A 22,558-nucleotide genomic window follows, 5' to 3' on the forward strand; every position below is an offset into this window, starting at 1 on the left:
TATAAATGGCATGCTTCTGATGATTGAAAGAACCATGACAAGGTTTCAGCTTTGCACAACATTTTATTTGCTAGTGGGATTCTTTGTGTTAGCTTGGCTGAAATGATAGATTGGATCAATCTGCAGCAAATCTTTCAATTTTTTTCATACATAAATGAGCCTCACTGAGATGAAATAAGCCACAAGCTAATGTTTATGATGTAAGCTGGCAATGAACCTTGAGCTCTTCTGTTTTTCCTAAGGCACTCCTCTATATATGCAGTAACCATAAAAATCTGTTAGCTTTCCATTATATTTGTCAATAATGGAAGAGAAGGACTAGGCCAAAAGATGGAATTTTGACCTGAAATGTTTTTAATATGTTCAACAAATATCTTGGAACTGAATCAACATTGCTCATAATTCTTTGTTTTATGATTACTTAATAAAGTAATTAAAGTAACTTAAAGGGAATTACATCAAAATCATATTGACAGATATGTTTTAAAGATGCATTCTACTTTGAAGAATAAGCAATGTTCTGCCTGGTTAATTGCTGAATAAATTGTGCCCTATTAAGATAAACCAAATACAAGAGCAATTTAGCTATTATTTCAACCTAGTTATACTATTTATTCATAATAAACATTTTTATTGGCTTACTTTCAATTAATCAATAAGCATTCTTTGGATTATTGTGTATTCCCCATGGCCTGCATGGAAACTAATGTATGTGAATTTCAATCTTCTCCTAATCAAGATAACAAACTTGTTTTTCCACTATAGTGTGTTTGACTAACTTGGTAGTTTGCAATTGTGCAATTGGTTTCATATACTTAATTCTATAAGACATTTTTCATATAAGAAATACTCAAGGTCACATTTTTTCCTCAGAAACATTTTGAACTTATTCCATGACACTATTTACTCCTATGCATATCAGTACTATTAATACTTATTTCTCATTGTTTCCATTGTTGTACCATAAATACAAGAGTTCTTTGGTGAATTGATGCATTATCACTATTCTACAGTTCACTTATGTTGTTTAGACTCACATTGCATCATTTGTCAAAAGCTGATTTTGTTTAATTATCATAATATTATAACAAAATATAAAACTATTTACTGATAAAGTAATACTGGCTGCTCTGAAGATCACCCATCTATTAGTATCAAAAAAAAAAAAAGGACATAGTGTCCCAGATAATCTCTAAGGACTACTGCAAACATACCTTCATCACAGTTAAAGGAATGGAATAGGAATTCAATGAGCCAGCAATACCACATTATCAGAGGATAATCCCTGTGCATTCATTCACATGTGCATAGGGACTATGACTAGAGTTTTCATTGGGCTCAAGATCTCATTTCAACACTGAGCTACAAATATTCTGCTTTATTGGTACAATCCAACTCATTCAGGATTTTGCCTCAATCTGCCTTGGCCTACTTAGTCTTGTACCTTCAGTTCCTTTCTCAAAGGAGAAAAAGAAGTGCCTTTTTGTATAGAAAAAGGCAGTGGATCATCAGCATATGAAAGGTCTGAGCTGGAAATGACACAGTTGATTGTAGACCCTGTCCTCATTACTGATGGGAGAAGACTATCAGAGCATCCCATCCAATCAGAAAGCTTTTGAGCTTCTTCTATGGTTTAAGGAACCTTGCTTCATTTACTATTCTTTCCCCCTTCTGCAAGATGAAACTTTTTTTTTCCTTCTAGGGAAAGAAAGGAAGGTTGGAATGATGCTCCACAAAAAAAGCTTGTTGGAAGTTATAGTCTTCAGTCTTATGTTTGTAGATTGCATATTATTTGGGAGGCACATCATTCAGAATTATTAATCAAATAGAAATTGCTCACATCACACAACTGTGCTATTATAGACATGTTCTATAATAGCTCCTTTAGGATGGATTTTTCTCAACATTTCTTCTCTCACTGTTGCACATCTATCAGGTAACAGAACTAACAGGGCAGATGTGAGCTCTAGGGAAAGATTACAGAAAAATGACCCCAGAGGACTATGTCTATCTCTGCTCATGGAGATTCTTCTAGTGCTACAGATGGAGTTTTAAAATACTTCTTTACAACAGGGAAAGGTACTATTTTTAGGCCAATAGCCACACTCAGGAGTGAATGATAGGTTAGGAATTGTGTATATATATTTGTAGGAATATACAAACTTTTTTCTCAAAAACACACTGAAGAAATTGGCAGTAATGGATGCAACAATGAATAGACTGAAGAAGGAATGCAAAGTGGAGAGACATAACCTAATTATGGGAAGCCATCCATTCCAGGGGAACAGATTTCCCTTTTAGCATAAGGAATGATTACTACAGCATAAAGTTGGTAGTCTTTCTGATTACAAACAGATGTTCTTACAAACAGTCAACAATCCATATTTAAATTCAAACTATATAAATACGTACTCATCTTTGTCCACTTTTTCTTTAAGTTTCTTTAGCCTTTCCTTCTGGCCAAATCTTAAGTTCTCAATCAAGTTCTCAAAATATTCTTCTTCCTTGTAGGACAACTTAAATAAAAATATGAGAGAATGAGCAATAATGTTTATTACACATACAGAAATATACACAGAAACTGTGGAAAATATTAGGGCAAAATATTGTTGGCTAGTTTATATCTAGGTGTGTTATATAAACCTAGCCATTGTGGCTAGCTTGCAGTTCATTGAGTTGTGCAAATCAAGGCAATTTAATTAATTTAATAAATATTGATTTAATTAACTATGAATTAATGTGTTATGTAATCACAATTACACAACACATTAATTTCCCTGGAGAGAAAGAGGGAGGCGAATATTGGACTTATATTTATAGTTGAAATATAAGTATGTGCAAGCCCTATACCCGTGATGGCGAACCTATGGCACGTGTGCCACAGGTGGCATGTGGAGCCATATATGTGGGCACACGAGCGTTGCCCTAGCTCAGCTCCAGCACACATGCGCGTGCCGGCCACCTGATTTTCTGGTCTTCTGGGCCCACTGGATGTCAGGAAACGGGCTGTTTCTGGCCTCCAGAGGGCCTCTGGGTGGGTGGGGAAGGCCGTTTTCGCCCTCCCTAGGCTCCTAGAAAGGCTCTGGAGCCTGGGGAGGGTAAAAAACAGGCCTTCCGATATCACTGTGCCATCGTGTGTCAATAGTGGGGGGAGCATGGGGGAGTCGCATGTACATGCATGGTGGGTTGTGGCACATTGAATTATGGGTGTGGGCATGTGCGCGCGCAACCCCTCTGCGCTCCCCCCGCTTTTGGCAAGTGATGGCAAAAAGGTTAGCCATCACTGCCCTACACATTCCTGAAGGATTCTCAATTTCTCTTCTATCTTATCACACAGAATAGCAACCATATTATGTAATTGCTATGGCTTGTTCTGTATAAAATTCCAGATTAAGTATATTCTACTTTCAGGATATTCCATTCTATTCTCTTCCTTCACTCCATAGCAGATTATCAGCATTTTATAGATATTGTGCTTATTGGATTTTTGGTTTACTTCTTATTGGTTCCATTTAGATTTATTTTGCTCTCTGTTATTTTCTTCCTTTTTCTCTGCAACCTGTCAGGCAGCAGCATCTAGCCAAACCTGGATGATCTCAAAAAGCTATGTAGGGTTGGACTGAATCAATACTTGGATGGTGAGTTCCAAGATTGGGAAGCAGATAAAAAATATCAGAAAAAGGCACTGGAAAAATCCCTTTGATATTGTTCCCAAAAAACTGCAAAGGGGGTTCATGAAATCAACAAGAACTGAGCTTAATTTAAAAGAAACTTTATTTCTGCCTAATCACTGAGTTATTCTGAGTATGCGTACATGTTCCCCTTGTTTCTCCTTCTAAAAAATAAAGTGGAGCTAGCAAGAAACATGAGTGAACAACAAACAAACTGATGTTTCCATTTCTGCACAGTTCAGAAGAATAAGACTTTTGAGCAAAATGTCTGCACAATTAACTCTTTACTCACTTAGCCACAAATCCCAGCAGATCAAATGTTATATGGTAAATGTCCTACATTAAAGGGATAATGCTGGAATAGTAATAAAAGAAGAACACATTATGAAGGTGTAAATTAAGGGTTATTTTAATATTAGATTGATTGATCAATCAATAGATAGAGTTAATAGACAGAAATAGAAACAGAGTCCTGAAAGTATAAGTCTAATTAAATGTTCAACTAATACATGTGGTCTAACAACTGGTAGAGCCAGAATAGGGTTCTATTTTGAATACACTGGTGAAAATTATGATCTGTGTATATTCTTATCAATTCTTTATCATGATGTATTCTACTGTACAACCGGAAAATGGCTTTTTATTGTTTTATTTGATTAGATTTCTAATAGTAACAATAGCAATATTTGTGTGTATTCTTCAGACCATTAAATCTGTTTCAATATTCTCTAAGTTTTGATTAGATTTCTAATAGTAACAAAGCAATATTTGTGTGTATCCTTCAGACCATTTAAATCTGTTTTAATATTCTCTAAGTTTTGCAAGGTTAATTTGCAAAATGCATCTTTTTGATATTTTATCCTCCTAGTTTCAGTTATTATTTAGTATATAAATACAGTTCATCCTAATGGGATATTGTAGCTTGATTGATTGAAGTTTATGAAGCTTTTTCTTAGCTAAATATCATAATCAGATTTTTAGAAAAAGCAGTAAGATTGTTCTGAACTAACCCAGGCTAGATTTTAAGAACTAACCATAAGAATTTGTAATTGTGGATGTAAAATATTATAAAACAAAAGTTCCTCCAGGGCCTCTTCTTTATATCTGTCCACACTGTCTCCTGTAAGATTCTTGGTACTCCAATACTATCTTCCACTCAGGAAGTAAATATGTTGTGTGTAATCTCAAAAGTAACTGCATCACATTCCAGGACAAAGGACAAATAAGACGATCTGAATGCATTTTAAACAGTTGCCAAATGTAGGTGAATGGGATTAGACACCTCCTAATTAATAGAAAGTGGCAGCTGTTCAAAATGAGATCATATCTGGCAATCTGGTATTATTGTAGTTTATTAACTTGGCTAATTTCTGTAACTCTTTATAATACACATTCCTCTTGCATTGGATTTTTACTTCTTGATTTAATCAAACAATAAAAAAATTACTGGTTTTAAAAATAGCAATTAAATCCTTTATCAGAGATGTTTCTACCAATGTAGCTTTCATAAAATAACAGTCATGGTTTTGTGTTTTCCAATTTAAATTTAATTAAATTATTATTGAGGAATCCTTCCATAGGTCTTCAGTAAATGGGCAGCAGGCAAACCACAATATTTAAGGACATTGAACTTTGGGTAAAATGGTAGCCATAAATTCTATTTCTGTGTATGTACAGAATAGTGGATGATTACTAAAATTGTGCAGGATTTTACAATGAATAAGGTCTGTGCAAAAGCATCATAACAGGGCATCTTCCTGTGTAGCATATGTCAAATGAGATTTTTTAAAAAATTACACCTTCAATATGGACATATAATATCTGTTGTTTACAATACATTTACATAATGAATACTTACACCTTTGTACTCCTGATTTAATTTCTCAGGATTTGTCAGAATCTCATCAGGGTAGCCAATTCGTTCTTTAATTGCCACAGCCTAAAAATATAATGCAAAATGAATTGGAATCAAATAATAAATTCAGACAGCACAGGAAATAGTCACAGGTTGTCTCTCAATTTACAACGTTTTTCGATCAGATCTTGTTTTTACAACCAGATCATGATGCTACTGTCCGATGCCAGGATTTTCCTGAATGTTCGTTTTGGGATTTCCAATAGAAGACCACAACAAAATATAATCAATTCAGGCAACATGTCTGAATCACTACCTAATTCTTCTTTTTCCAGTTGAATACAGAATAATTCCTTTGTTGCCAGTTAAGTAAAATATAAGAATGTTCACTCTGAGTTCATGAATGCCAAAAACATTGTGTTTTCACATTACCCATTTTTGCTTGCAGAATTGATGCTAAAGCCACACAAAGATCTATATACATATTTATTACACTTACTGCCTACTTTTCCTCTAGAAACTCAATGTAGTATACAATGTGTGGTCCTCTCTACCTTATTCTCAAAAGACCCCTCGAAGTAAGTTATACTGAGAACCTTTTAACCGTCAAGCTAAGAACTGAATTAGGGACTCAAGTATGCAACACTGTGGCTTTTTGTATACAGTATTATGTTTTAAATATAAACCAGAAGTCAAAGTGCAGGATGATACTACCACTACGGTGGCTTCCAGACCACCGGGTTTTAAAACTACTGATCAAAAGTTCTTCTGTATCTGTTCCTTTTCTCCCCTCCTTAAAAGTTTCTTTTTCCCTAACAAGAAAAATAATGAGAGTAGTAATGAAAAAATAAAAACGTTTCAGATGCAAGACGGAGATGTTGGTATCTGGAGTTTTTCTTATAATATGTTCTGGATAATGAAAAATGAGCTCACCGTAAAACATCTCTGAAGCATCCATTTACTACTTCATTTTAAAATGCACTCTGAGACAACCAGAACGCATAAGTGAGCTCACAACTGCAATCTGTACTTCATTAATTGTAGTACTGCCAATATTTATTTATGTCAGCTTGAAAAAGTGAGAGATTGGGAATTAGCCAATAATTTACCTGAAATATGATATATTTGCTTTCTCTCTCTCTCAAACATACATTACTCTTTTGCTAGATAGCCTGTACTGTTTAAATTTTAAATGAAGAAAGTATTCTCAAATTACAAGATAACCGTTAAACAAATCTTGCCTTTTCTTCTGCTTTCCTTTTGGTTTCTGCATCCATCCAAGAGAGTTCTTCCAGTGTTTTAATAAAAACTTCACGGATTTGTGTAATCATTTCTTGAACCTGGGAATATATGGTACAATAAGATTAAGGTTGAAACCCTAGACCTGTTTATCCAAAAGGAACACCAATAAACTTAGTGAGACTTGCTTCTGACTAGACAAATCTAGGATAATACTCTTAATTATAATTTAGTCATAGATCATGTTCTGAAATTTTATATTCCAACTGTTGTGGCCAGAAATACTATATATATATTTTTCAAAATAAGTTGACAATGGCAAAAAATTAAATTGCTATAATTGCAAAACTAAACTAATCAAGTGGAATAGGTCTCCAAAATAATAATTTTAATGTTTACTCATTCAAATGAAAGCTAGTGCTAATGTGACATAATATTATCCTACAGCCAGATAATTGTTTTTATCACCTGTTTGGAGATTCTAGGATTAAAGCTCCAAATTTTCTCATATAAAGCATGTATATTTATTGAGCTAGAGTCCTTGCTAAAAAGTTTAACTTAACTTAATTCCAATGAATTCATTCTGAGAAAAAATAAACCTTATTTATTTATTAAATGTATATGCTACAAACCAGTCCAGAAAGTCCCTATTAAAATAGACTGAATTTAGTTCCAATTTGGTTTCAATTGTGCAAGATAAAATACTTGCACAATTGAATTGTGTTATTAAAGGATTGCAATATAGGTGTGCAAAAAACAAAACACAACAATCAATCAATCAATCAAATTTCCGCTACCGGTTCTCCAGAACTGGTCAGAACCCACCTCTGATACATATTCAAATCAGCATCTTGACTATATTGTCCTCCAAAGTTCCATTTCTCCCACTTGGGGGAAAACTATGGCTTCTGTGTGCTGCTGAATGTATTTCAGGGTGCAGCATTATCATGTCCACGTAAGGGTCCAGGACTCGTCCATGCTTACCAGACACCTTGCCATCTCAACTTTTAAAAATCCTTAATAAGAATTTGGCATGGTGCAAAGCAAGGCAGCATTTTTAGGTTCACATTGATTTGCTGCTATCATTTGGAGCCCATAACATTTCATTGAAATAGTACAGACCTTTCTGGGGGCTTTTCTCCCTTCTGACCCAAGAGGGTTACTGAGTGGACATGCCATTTTTGGTAGCAATTTTGGAACTTACAAGTTTTCCAAGGTTGCTGTACTGTGAGCCAGTTCGCCCTATGCTTTCAAAATTCCCCCTTAAAACAGAAATGTTTCCCATGTTAGGACCAGAGGGATCCTACTATAAACAAGCAAAATAAAGAAGCATAATCATAGAAAACCAAACCTGGAAGTTTTCTGTAGGCACTGTGAAACTGACTATTAGTAACAAAGAATGGATTCTCTCACCATAAAGGAGTAAGGTAAGATTCTCCAATATTAGTTTATTAATTGAGCAAAGGCAGGGCAAAACCTGGGAACAAGACAGGGGAAAGGGGATAATCCTGGGGTGAAATTCAGCAGGTTCTGACAGGTTCTGGAGAACCCATAGCAGAAATTTTGAGTAGTTCAGAGAACTGGCAAATATCACCTCTGGCTGGCCCCAGACTGGGGTGGGAATGGAGATTTTGCAATATCCTTCTCCCAGGAGTGGGAAGGGAATGAGGATTTTGCAGTATCCTTCCCCTGCCATGCCCACCAAGCCATGCCCACAGAACTGGTACCGGTAGTAAAAAAAAAAAATGAATTCCACCACTGGGATAATCTAAAAACTTTTCTCAAGGGGCTGAAGGGGAAGACAAACTTGCAACAAATGTCCAGGAAGTTTGAATCTGTGCATGTTGCCTGACAGACCGTTGAAGAAATAAAAACCAGATACCCATAGCAGGAGCAGGAACAGCAGGAACTTGTCACTGCAATGCTTTTGGATGCTCCCAAACACTTGGCCTTTCTAGGACCTGTCACCTCTCTGCTGCTACAAGTTGCATATCTGATACTGTTATTGTAAAAGCTACAGCTACTGCAGCAATTGCTTATCATGTGCCTTCTGATCTGGGGTCACATTTTGGAAAGCTGCTGCTACTGTAATGCCTCAGAGATTTCAATACTTTTCAATCCATTTCAACTGAACAAAACCAGATTGGTTTCCCAAATACAGGCCATAGATATGAAGGAGCATCATCATGTGGAAATTGATGGCTCCGACATCAATTTTTGACTGTCCGATTTTTCCGACAGTCATTAAGAAACTACTGTCCTCCTGCAGATGGCAAGTTATTTTTTGCTCTCTCTGGGGGATAATCCACCCTGGAAGACTCATGCCTGCAGGTAACATTGCCCAAAGTGCTTTACTTTTTATTTATTTATGTATTTAAAGCATTGGAGATAGGGCGGCATATAAATTGCATTATAAATAAATAAAATTATAAATTTATATAGCTGCTCATCTTATAATCAACTCTGGGCAGCTCCAATCAAAAATTAAAACAGCATAAAAGCCATTACAGCTATAAAACTAAACACATTAAAAATAACAAAAACCTGGTCCCAAGTTAAACTTCCGATGTGGTAAATGGCAGGGGCAAAGGGTCCAAAGCAGATTGGTGCTGCAGATGGGATCAGATACTATAGTCAGATACAACACAGGCTAAACTGGTTGTCAGGATTACAGTTCCCTTCCTTCTGGCCTGTATCTACTTTATGAGCCCAGAATACTGTCATTCTTGCCTGGTCTTATAAAACAGTATCACAGGATCTTTCCAAGCGGTTGTTAATATGCCTGGTTTGGTTCCCAAACTTCTACTGCGATATTCCTGCCATTCATATGAACCCAACACCTCCTTAAGTATTATATCAATGATAATTACCACATGTTTACTCTCTCCAGCAAAAGCTTCTTCGACATAAAGCCTCCCCACAGCATTCCCCATAATGCTGTTGACATAGTTTGCACAACGGCGCCAAATTGCAGTATCTGAGGTTGTGCCATACAGAACCTGTAGAGCATAAACATAAATTAGTTATGCATGTGGCAACAAGCAAAAACACATGAGTTTGGAAACAGTTCATGTCCTCCCTGAATGCTTTTAATCAGTGTTGAATGAAATGTGTTTGTGGATAAGGGATATTTAAAAAATGGGATAGTAAAATGAGAACACATTGCTCTTTGCATTGTTTCAGGAGTTTGGAGAATGTCAAACAGGCTCTATCAAGCTCAGCAGGGTGAGACTATTTGTGCTTCTTTTTCTCTAAGTACAACTTCTTGAAAACTGTAGGAAAGCATCTTTTATTTGGTACTGCCTCACAGCCATCCCAGGCAATAATAGCTGTAGTGCCCAACATCTCTTCCCCAGCAGCGGTATCTGCTGAAAAGAAATGATCTCTATAAAGATAAAAGTTATCAAGGCCTCAGCAGATTAGCTAATAACATGATTTTTACATGTTCTAGAATATTTGTTCTGCTTTTTGATATTATCACACTTCCTCACTTCTTCTTTCTCCTCCTCAGATATGAAGGAAGATATGAAGCAAATAGGACTTAGTCATAAACTCAACACTCTGGAAACAAGGAATGGCCAGACATTTAGCAAAGAACCAGCTTCCAGGCGAAAGAGGAGCCGTGTCAATTTGATAGCATTCCCCTGCAGAAATTTCAGACAGTTTCAGAAATTTGCCTGCAATCTTTTACAGTAGATGAATTCTGGTAAAACCTGAAAAATCAATGAAAACTGCTTTCTGGATTTTATTTTTAATGGTGTTTAAGCATTAGATTTGGAGAAGGACTGAAAGTCTCTAGGTTGTGATACAGGAATGTAATACTGTAGCTCTATTAAATCACTTTCTGGCCAGCAGAGTTTTACAATAGCATTTTTGTCTGATATTTTGTTTTGAGATTTGAAAATTATGTTACTACGAAGGGGCCATTCTGGGTTATCCTGCCTTCACAACAGTGGTGGCTATATTGTGTGCATTTATACATATCCAAGAAGGAACAGGGTATTTTTCTTCTAAGTGCGGGCAACTGGCCTGTAATTTGCGCATATCAAAAAGTCAACAATGATTGTGGTGAAATCTTTCTGTATCTTACCAAATGACCTGCTGTGATATTTCAAACAAAAACATTTAAGAAAATTGTTTCCACATGCATTTCCCTTACTACAGGATAAGAAGCAGCATATGCTGTTTCTGTCCATTTCAACAGCCTGCACTTGGAGACTGACTATTGGAATGGTTTTATAATTTATAAAACACCCAGTATAGCCAAAATCAGAATGTTTTAGACCCAAGCTTTCCCCTTTGAAATATTGGCAGGTGCTTGCAGGATTTTCACAGCTTCTCTGGGGAGAATCATTGCATTTTAGACAACACCTCACTGAGATCTCTCCAACCTCCAAACTGATTCTGTTGATCAAAACGAAACATTGCATCCTCCTGGATGAAGCATCAGAGCTCTCCTTAAGTAACACAATGTTCCATAACCTTGGTATAATTCTGTAATTTAATTAGCCTTTTGATCACAATTCATTTCAAATGTGTTGCAACCCATTTTATTTTTGTAAGGGACATACAGTATGCAACCCTTTTAGATAATGGGCCATAGCTGTCCTTTTGAGTCATATCCTGGAAGCCATTCCCCAAGAAAACCCAATGTAGACCAGGATGAAGTGATCGGAGTTATCTTTTTAAAATAAGTAAAGATTTATGCAATTTAATTGTTAAATTAAAGTTTGTTAAAATAAATACAATTGTTTATTTAATGTTTATATTAATGTAATTAAGTATGTATTTAATTTTATATGTCTCCTAGAGTCACTTCTTCTGTTGGTGTGGATGGGTGAGCTAATCTCATTGGGATGAGCTAGTTCCTCAGGTACACTTGACCCATGCCATGAAGGACTTTAAAGGTGATAACCAACACCTTGAATTGGACCAAGAAATGAACTGGCAACTAATGCAGCTTGCAGAACAGCAGTGTAACATGAGCCATCCTAGAGGCCCCAAGAACTTCCCACGCAGCTGTGTTCTGCACCACACTTCTGGATATTCTTTAAGGGCAGCCCCATGTATATAGCATGTTGCAATAGTTCAGCCATGAGATGACCAGAGCTAGGGTGACCGAGCACAGGGACTCCTGATCCAGGAAAGAGCATAACTGGCGTACAACATGAAGTTGCACAAAGGCTTTCATAGCCACAATTACCATCTGTACAGAACTCAACCTACCCAGTGCCACTCAGTCTTACCAAGATTTATCCAGAGCCTGTTGTCCCCCTCCAGAACCCCAGGCACCACAAAAGGGCAGTGACAGCATCACTTGGGTCACCTAGCTTAGAGTTGTAAACCTGACTATCATTGGCATGTTGATGGTACCTCATCCCATAGTAGTGGATGACCTCACCAAGCAGCTTCATGTAGATGTTAAAAAGAAGTGCAGAAAATACTGAGTCCTGAAGCACAGTACCATGGGATAGGCCTTTCACTCCCTATCAACACTGATTGAGACTGACCTTGGAGAAAGCCAAACAAGTGTAAAAATGTGCCACCTAGCTCCAACCTTGCACTTAACCCAAAAGGATATCATGGTCAATAATGTTGAAGACCTCTTTGAGGTCAAGGAGAGCAAGGATGGATGCACTACCCCAGGGATGAAATCCAGCAGGTTCTGACAGGTTCTGAAGAACTGGTAGCAGAAATTTTGAGTAGTTCGGAGAACCGGCAAATACCACCTCTGGCTGGCCCCAGAGTGGGGTGGGAATGGGGATTTTGCAATATCCTTCCCCTGCCACACCCAACAAGGCACACCCATCAAGCTACGTCCACAGAACTGGTATTTTAAAAAATTGGATTTCACCACTGCACTACCTTCATCCTGCTCTCGCCAGAGATCATTGACAAGTATGACTAATAATGTTTCTGTCCCATAACTGCCCTGAATTGAAAGGGGTTCAGATAATCCATTTCATCCAGGACCCTCTAATGCTGACATGCAACCACCTTCTCTATCATGTTCCCTAAAAAGGAAAGTGGACAGCTGGATGGAAATTATCCAGACAGGTAGGATTAAGAGATGGTTTTTTGAAGAGGAGACAAACTAGGGCTCCTTGAAGGCTCCCAGATATGTCCCCTCCTGCACTGAAGAATTTATCACTGCCTGAACCCATTGACTAGCCCTTTTCAAAACACACAGCTCCTCCATGAACCACAGGGAATATCAGAAGCAATTGGTTGAGAGCAAGAGAGGCTACACAGGTACAATCCTGCCCAAAGCCTTGGTTGCCCTTTGGTTCCAGGATGTAATCAGAGTTTTGGCAGGACAGTGCAGCATGTACTCCCTGGATATCTCCAAATCCCTCTGGAACCCATTTGCTAGGGTGGACTGCCCGAATGGATTCAGCCTCCCTACATGGAGGCTGGAACAACATAAAAGGATCTCAAGGTCACCAAGGTATGATTTGACCATGACAGAGGGATAATGACAGATCCCCCACCAGATCATATTGCCATTGCTCCGACTAGGCAGTCATATCCAACAGGTGACCACTGTCCTGAGTTGGGTCCAAGGTGACATAAATTAGATAAATAAATAAAATAAACATTTCAACTTTTTATGGGGTATGGGTGGTGGTCTGGAAGCTACATCCCAGGCTTTCAAAGGTAACATGTGGCTTGTATACCCTTTCTTTATGTGTGTTGGATATTGGTTGAAGAACCTATCTTCACTATTGGTACTGTAACTTTATTATCATCGATCATCTACCTATCATCTATCTATTTATTCCTGTTCCTTTAATCTTATGTGAACAGATTTAAGGAGTCATTAAATTCTGCTCTTTGTACAGAATAGTTTGAAAAGGAACAGATTATTTTGTTTCTTAATAATCATATAAATAATATGGCAAAGATGAAAGAACTTCAGAGAAATGTTATCAGCAAAGTTCAAAAGAACAGTTAGGGCTCCTACACTAATTTTCTTGAAGATGGCATTGGCTGTTCTATTTTACTTCAGTTTAATTTTTGTTGTATTTTTGTGATATATTGCAGAATGTAATATTTAGCAGAACACCATCTTCCAACTTGTAAACTTAATTTTCCTCAAAATATAATTACAATTATATCATGAATCAGAGAATGGAGACTACATTCCAGCCAAAGTTAAGCTCTTTTCGTCTGCAAAATAACAGTATTCCACTTAAAATAAGTACTTTTGGTTGAATTGGATCCAGCACTTCAATGAATCACAGAATATTTGAGCTGGAGAGAATTCTAAAGATCATTTAGTCTGTCCTATTCATTCCTATTGCATTCTGAAATCTAACCATCCTGTTCAATTTAGAACAAAGCATTTACAAAATAATTAATGGGTCATGGTTATGGATCTACAATTCTAGTACTTCCTCATAATGTTGAAAAGGGAGGAGAATGTTGGGAGGCAAAGTTCAACATTTGGAGAGGCAGAGGTCCTCATTCCAAGTATATTTTGAAAAAAGGATCAAATAAATTCATAATTGCTTATTTTGCATCTTGATGGAATTCAAAGAACTGTTTGTCCCTGAGACCAACATCACAATTGTCCAAACATGAAAGGGGTGTGCCAATTGTGAGCTACCAGCCAATATTTTCAAGTTACTCTCTAAATATCAGGATGCCCACAGAAATATCAGGAGTTATATTCAAAGGTTAAGTGAAAAAATGAATTTATGGATTTCTGTACCTTACGGAAATTATTCCTTGTGTCCTTGTAGTCGCGACTTAAGCTGCTCACCATATCCATGATGTATCTCCAACTTATGTAGTTTTGAATTTCTCTGCATAATAAAGCAAGAAGAAGCACCATTTGTTGTTATTTGTAGAACTACAAAATACATTGGCGTGTTCAAAAAATAAAAACTTAAAATGCTTTTGGCATGCATACCTGGCAGTGTAATTGGAAATGATAGACTTTAGCTTGACTAAATATTCTGGAGCATACACAATTATGTCGTCTGTATTTTTAATTTCAATTGCCACTGTTTTCATTATAGTATTTACAAATTTTAGCCAGTCAAATGTCTGTGGAGAGAAAGAAATGTTGTGTAGGATAAAACACTCGACAATGTTACTCTTAGCATTAAGTCTTTATCATTGATTCTGTCAAATGCATTATATGCTTTAGGAAGACTGTCTTTTTAAGCTGTGTTATAACCCTTCTTTATATTACATTTACAATATAATAAGGAAATAAAAGAAAACTATGCACAGTTGTTAACAGCATTCAGAAACAACATATCGGAGGGGGAGGACGCATCCCAGACTCATTGCAAAACTATTTTATTGTAGTGTGTTACTTTATTAAACTGGGATCCCATTCCCAAATATTTTAAGGATTTAAATCCAGATATTGGTTTTAGGAAGTGCATTCACAGAACAGAACTTTATCAAATACTTTCCCCTATCCCCTAAGCATCTGAGAATGTGACAAGTGTCTTTTTCTCAGCCACTAGCTCAGGGGTGGGTTCTAAATTTTTTTACTACCGATTCTCCGGGTGTGGCTTATTTTATGGGCGTGGCTTGATGGTCATGTGACAATTTTTTAGGATTTAGCAGAGGTACTGGTCTACCAGTCTTTTAACTGCTTGCAGAGTTGTACCGGTCTACTCATTTTTTTTTAATTTGATTTATATGCCGCCCTTCTCCGGAGACTCAGGGCGGCTTACAATGCGTTAAGCAATAGCCTTCATACTTTTGTATATTTATACAAAGTCATCTTATTTCCCCCACAATCCGGGTCCTCATTTTACCTACCTTAGAAATGATGGAAGGCTGAGTCAACCTTGAGCCTGGTGAGAATTGAACTTGCAGTAATTGCAGGCAGCTGATGTTAATAACAGTGCTTTAGTCTGCTGCACCACCAGGGCTCTATTATTTGTTTTTGGAGGCACCGGTGTACTCATTTGTTTTTGCAGGCATCGGTCTACTCATTTGTTTTTGGAGGCACTAGTCTACTCATTTGTTTTTGGAGGCACTGGTCTACCACCACACTGCCTTTTAACACTGATCAGCTGTAGGGCGGCCCTTTGAAGCCCCACGGCAAGAGTTTAAACAGTTTTTTTCCTTCTAGCTGATCAGCTGGGACTCAGGAGGCAGCAATAGATTGGGGGTGGGGCCAAATAAATGGTAAGAATAACATGGGGGGGGGCAGGGAGGGCAGGGGGGCAGAACCAGTTCAGTGACATCATATCGTCACTGCTACCAGCTCGGCGGAACTGGGCGGAACCAGGAGGAACCCACCACTGCACTAGCTACTATGTCTAGATTTCACACTGTGAGTGACTCCTACTTCCAGATACATTTGAATTTTAGTATTTCTTATTTCAAAAATTAAATAGTGCCTTAAAGTTTACTCAGCGCTTGGAATGTTTTATGCACTGTTTGAAAGCAGGCATATGTAAATCGCATAATGTGTGGTAGAAGCAAACATATAAAATTACTTAATTTTATAATGATGTTATAAAAGATAATGATGTTACCTAATTTGGGTAATGAAATGTCTGCAACAAGATAACCAAGCTCAGAGAGCACCAAAGACCCTTCATTTCAACCCTGAGCTATTCTCCTTTGTTTGTAACATAAAGTTGTGTATAAAATGCTATTTTTTAATGTTACAAAAAGACTGAGGCAGTTATATATATTTCACGATCCATATCTGCTCAAATATGGACATTCCCTTCTGTAGACAATGGATTGACTCCACATTTAGTACCAAGAAAGGAGAATATTTGTAGCTCACTGATATGTTACCTAGTTTGAGTAATGAAACATCTGTAAGTAAATAAGCAAGTTCAGAGAGCACCAAGGACCCCTCCACATTTAGTGGCTGGATGGATTAATACCTAAGTGGTACAAGCTATCTATATACTACTAGGACTCTCTTATCTGAATTGTCTCTGTGTAAACTTCAATTGGGTGAAATGATGCATCATAAAACAACATTTTTTAATCAAGATACCTCAAACGGGCTAACCTAAGGAATGCATATCCAGGAGCCTGGATAGCTCTGCAGACAAGGCACTGCAATTTAACACCAGCTGTCTGCAATTAAAGTAAGTTTGAATCTTGCCAGGCTCAAGGTTGACTCAGCCTTCCATCCTTTCTAAGGTAGGTAAATTGAGGACCCAGTTGTGGGGGCAATAAGCTGACTTTGTATAAGGCTATTGCTTAACGCACTGTAAGCCGCCCTGAGTCTCTGGAGAAGGGCGGCATATAAATCAAATTAAAAAAAAAGAAAAATCCAGAACCCATTATTCCCATTGGACTGAAATTTCAAGGATCTTCAGACCAGTTATAACAGCAAACTTATGTCCAATCTTCAGCAATGCCATTCCACTGTAGTCACCTGTAATAATGTGGTTGTGATTTCTGAAGTTCCCTGTCAGTTTCCCACTGCAAAGTGTAATGAAATGCGTGGATGACCTTGGGGAATGAGGGAAGAGATGCTATCTAGGAAACAATCGGAATAGAGGCAGGAGCCCCCAGTGGCTTACCGGTCAGAGAAAGAAACTTAGGAAAAACCTGCCCTAATGGATCAAGTAGTTCAAAAGTGATGTCAGGAAGTTTGCACTTTTGGACTTGTGATATTTTGTTAATGTAGCCTTACAATACAGTAGAATTAGTTCACTTTCTCGTGTTTATCTGGTTTATTTGGGAGAGCTGACGCAAAGTGAGAAGGAAGTAAGCAGGAAGTTGGAATTCACTCCTGCTCCCACTGCTTTTTTGTCCTCCCATGGTAATTCTGTATATTGATCTAGGTAAGGAAATATCTCTGAAACAATGAGCATGGGTTCTCTAATTGAAACTTAACTTTTCAAGAATATATTTATATTTCAGTGAATTGTACTAACATATTGCTTAACAACTGGCTTATCAAAATAATTTGCATCCACTGCTTCATCTTTTGTCATTTGATTTTGTACAGCCAGATTGCTCCTTTAAACAAATTCTTCATAAGAGGAAAAAAAACCTAAAACCTTTGATAATAACAATAAGCCACTGTTAAGCAGTTTAGCTGTGCTCAGAAACTCTTGGCCAACAGGCAATAAATTAAGTTGAATAGCTTTAATTTAAAATTAATGAGCTGTAAAACAATCAAAGGACTGTAGTTCTAAAAGCATTTACATGATGGTAATTCTTATAATCAGAGAGACAGCTGTGGTTTCAAGAGGTCTTAGATATGTTTAAGGATTATGCCAAATATGTTTAGGAACAAAATGAAAAGAATTGTCATCCTAATTAGCGGTAACAATAAGTATCTATAGTTTAACAGTTTATCTACTTGGATTTTGAAAACTGACATTAGCATATGACATTTGAAAATTAAATTGTGGCTTGAGAAATTGATATTTGGCTGGGTTCTCCATCTTTTGTGAGATTGTCTTGTATGACGCATGCCCCAAAATCTAGTTTCCAGAATCCCATCCTGTCCTGCTGGCAGCAATGCAGGAAATGCATTCTGTGCTCTTTTGTACATTTGGATGAACCTGATTAGGCCCATCTTGTCTGGTCTGCAAATATCCAGAAAACTACAAAAGGACTTCCAAGAGGTACAGGAACCCCTAATGTTCACCTAATACCCTTCTGAGTGGGTTCTAGTTTGAATGGTAAAGTTATGAAGTAATTGACTTCATAATTTCACAAATCAATGAAAAGTTATTGATATGTATATCATATATATATATATATATATATATATATATATATATATATATATATATATATATATATATATATATGATCAATTATGGATAAGAGAATGTACATTTACAATATGTGTATAAGAAATAAAAACAAAAAACTTTTTTCAAAAAAAAAGAAATGATTTTTGTGGGATTCTAGCAGGTTAAAGTAAAAAAAAAAGCACAAAAATAAAACCATATAAAATCAAATTACAATTTAAATCCAGTATTAATGGTATCTGGGCAAATGATCAAGCAGATGATAGCCTTTTTCAGTTGCATACTACTCCTATGTTTAAATTTTAAAAAATTAAAGAGGTTTTATTTATTTTATACTTTCTTCAATATGTCTCAAAATTATACATGCTGAGAAATTACTGATAATACAAATCAGTTTATTAAGCTTAGAGAACAAGTCAACAAAAGATATTCTTTAATCAGAAGATTGCCATATCTTATTAGAACTTAGTGTCAAAGAATTTAGCCTTGGGACGTAGGTTCTGTTCCTATCCTTCTGTCACATGAACAAATTTGTCCTTATTAAATATCATATAAGCGTCACATCTGCCATAAAATGTAGATATGATTACATCTCAGTTTGTTGGACCAATGAAACAATTTATATCACTAAACTTTGACCTGCTGTTAAGAGTTGATTTGCAACAATGAACTGTAGCTTAATTTCACTATTCGAATCTACTTGAAGAAGATATGCAGGCAGATGTAGACTTTGGTATATATATTTCTAGCTTGAAAGGAAGTAAATATTTATATGATTATTTTTCAGATGGTTTGTCTCCAGTTCCAGTAATATGAACGTATCCGTGGTTGGAAAAAAAAGCAGTGATCGAATTGATGGTATTCTTTAGAACTAAAAACAAGGCACAATTTTCATAAGATTTGATAGGAATATACTTAGTCACATTATAATCTTTACCACCAAATAACTATTTCATGTTATTGTTAATTACCAGGAAGTGTATGTCCTACGACCAGTTTTATTAGGGTATTTGCTTTCTTTCCCTGCTATCAGTTAGATACACACCAGGCTGGTATATTTAGCTTAGCATTTTGAGTTCAAAAGCTTCATCTTAAACTTACTTTTTTTTTTAAGTGGGATATATTGCTAGTCAATGGCAGAAGCTGGAAACAACATGTTCCCAATATTGTACCTGATTATTGATTTCCATGGAGAAATTTTTTTGGACATCTCCCATCTTCATTTTGTGATATAGCAAAAGTGGATCATTTCTGTCTTCATCTTTGGTTGTGATCTAGAAAAACAAATTTATACTATAAAAAGGGGTGGCTTTGAAGAAAGGACAGCAGAGATAGGAAAGCAAAAAACAAAAATAAAATAAAATAAAAATAAAACCTTAATACAAAAGGCAAAGCAAACCTTCAAATCAAAGAGATTAAGTCATAAATGACTGGCTTGTTGGTATATAAAAGGTAGAAGAAAGTATGACTTTATGGTCCATGGGGCAGGATCCTAGGAAACACAGAAGCCCTCTCTATCCTCTTGCTGAAGCTGGGGATTATTCTATTCTCTGGGATGAATCTGACCTTGAATACCCCTATCTCAAGTCATGCCAGCTTCTACATCATGCAACTTTCCAAGAACATAAAAGTCTCAATCTCAGAACACTGAGATTCAAAAGAGTGTAACAGAATAGATCCTGGGCAGGACAAAAGGTTCTTCTTAGCATGAGAACAAGAAGTAGATGGAGATGCTACTAACTAGACTGTCATTTTGATATATCATATAGCCCTGATTTATAAGTTCATATCACTCTGTCAGTAATTCTTAGAATAAACTCACTGAGATCAACATGACTTGTTATTTCTAACCTAAATCCCACTGATTTCAATATGTTTACTCAAAATATCACAAAGTCTAAATCCAAAATGTTACCAGTGAGAGAATGTGGCAATATAATACTCTACATAGATTTATTAAATACTCAGCGTTTTTGTGTATTTCTAGAGTCATAAATATAAAAATATTCAGCCTTTTCTCTTTACTGGAACAATTGTACCTTGAGTACATGAGTTAATTAATACATTTTTATTATTGCTCTTAGAGTAGCATTAATATATATCACTAATAAGTATTGAAGGATTATCATGTGATGCAATAATGTCAAAGCAGAAGTAGAAATAGAACTAGATGTAAGGAATTTATTACCGTGTTTCCCTGAAAATAAGACTCTATCTTATATTTTTGGGAACCCCGAAATAAGTGCTTGGTATTATTATTTTGGGGCACATGGAACAAGATGGGGCTCCTCTTGCTGATTTCCAGCTCTGTGTTTAAATATTTTCAGGGAGGGCTTATTTTGGGGGGAGGCTTATTTTAGCACATACACTCAAAAGCCCGATTGGGCTTTTTATCAGAAAATGTCTTATTTTCGGGAAAACAGGGTATCTGTGAACATTTTCCATTCTAATCCAGCCACTTTATGGCTATCGTATTTCTGACCATATCTGAAATACTATCCATATCTGAAATACTATGAACTACTTTCTGTTTTGGAAGTCTTTTCTGGACCACACCATTGTGCGAACAGTCAGATCAACCTGGTTTAGAATTAAAATGGAATAACTTTGTATTCCCTGGAGCATCCCATCCCCCAAAAGAAGGAAATAGAAATATTCCTTTCATGTATAAATTTATCTCTACTTTCTCCCTAAAATCTCTGATTTAATAGTATAATTTTGGGAATGAGGGAAATAGGTAGACGCCACATATTTTTCTTCTTACAAAACATTCTGTATATAAAATAAGAGAGTTAACTTACATGTGCAAGTTCTTTCTCAAAAGCCATTATCTTTTCTGCTTCTGTAGAAATTTCAGTATCATTGATGGAGAGATTTCTTTCTTGGCGAATTAACTTAGCTACAGAAATCATGAAACTAAGATAGGCTGAACAGGCCTGTAAGAAAACAGAATGTTTTGCTTTAATACTATGATTAACATCATAACATTATTAAAATGTTAATAAAAAGAACAGTTTAAAATAATTTTAAATATTATATTATGGTAAGTTAGTGTATACCTTTAATGAACATCAGCCATAATACTGCATGAAGATTATATGAGATAATATGAGTATTATTTTAGATTTATAGGTAAAGGTTCCCCTTGCACATATATGCTAGTCGTTCCCGACTCTAGGGATCAGTGTTCATTACAAAGCCGAAGAGCCAGCGCTGTCTGAAGACGTCTCCATGGTCATGTGGTTGGCATGACTAAACAGTAAAGGCACATGGAACGCTGTTACCTTCCCACCAAAGTAATCCCTATTTTTCTACTTGCATTTTTATGTGCTTTCAAACTGCTAGGTTGGCAGAACCTGGAACGGGAACGGGAACTCACCCTGTTACACAGCACTAGAGATTTGAAGTGCTGAACTGTCAACCTTTTGATCAACAAGTTCAGCATCTTAGCCACTGACCCACTGTGTCCCTTTATAGTGTATATTTAATTTATAGTGTATATTTAATCTCATAATTTATACTGTGGAAGTACTAACTAGTCCTAGTAGTTTCTAAACTATTGCATTAAATCATGAGTTGGGATAAGGCATTAATTATAGAGACAGTTATTCATTGTAATCAACCTTCTAAATGTTTGAAGGAAGCTCTTCCATAAGTACTTTGCCTCTTGTTAATTAGCTTTTCTCCTTGGCATGCTGGAATTTGTATACTCACAATCCATATTTGGGTCAATTTAAACACCTGAGAGTTTTCTTCATTAATATTGCCTTTTGTGTATGAAATTTATATTGATGTTTGGATGTTGTACCCAATCATCAGCTGTGCACAGAATTAAGAAGAGCATATCAATCTGTTAATCTGTCATATCAAGGCAAGAAAACCTTAATAGAAAATCAGCTTTAAGGATATAGAATGATAGACAAAATGCATATTCTGTTTAGAGCGCTTATTGTATATGCACTCAGTCTGTGTTGGGTAAAATTTTCAATAGACATTTATGTGGGATTTCTTTGCTTTGTTTGAAAAGTGGCATGAATTTATATTAAATTATAATTTAAAAGAAAATTTTTATAAAATGATGT

At 36.2% G+C, this 22,558-nt stretch overlaps 1 protein-coding gene across 1 annotated transcript in view; it reads right to left on the reverse strand.

Moving 5' to 3' along the window:
• Window positions 1–22,558, reverse strand: part of MME (membrane metalloendopeptidase) — a 53,891-nt gene that overhangs the window by 13,805 nt on the left and 17,528 nt on the right. Inside the window, exons 8-15 of the mRNA XM_070945069.1 lie at window positions 21,278–21,412; window positions 19,649–19,750; window positions 14,681–14,817; window positions 14,480–14,573; window positions 9,636–9,764; window positions 6,768–6,866; window positions 5,530–5,610; window positions 2,413–2,516 (exon numbers count right to left, since the gene is read on the reverse strand). Of these exons, the coding sequence (XP_070801170.1) occupies window positions 2,413–2,516; window positions 5,530–5,610; window positions 6,768–6,866; window positions 9,636–9,764; window positions 14,480–14,573; window positions 14,681–14,817; window positions 19,649–19,750; window positions 21,278–21,412 (881 nt within the window). The remainder of the gene's footprint in view (window positions 1–2,412; window positions 2,517–5,529; window positions 5,611–6,767; window positions 6,867–9,635; window positions 9,765–14,479; window positions 14,574–14,680; window positions 14,818–19,648; window positions 19,751–21,277; window positions 21,413–22,558) is intronic.

Source organism: Pituophis catenifer, unplaced genomic scaffold (assembly GCF_029215685.1).
Source record: "Pituophis catenifer annectens isolate HBS135680 unplaced genomic scaffold, rPitCat1.0.hap2 SCAF_6, whole genome shotgun sequence".
Classification (NCBI taxonomy): domain Eukaryota; kingdom Metazoa; phylum Chordata; class Lepidosauria; order Squamata; family Colubridae; genus Pituophis; species Pituophis catenifer.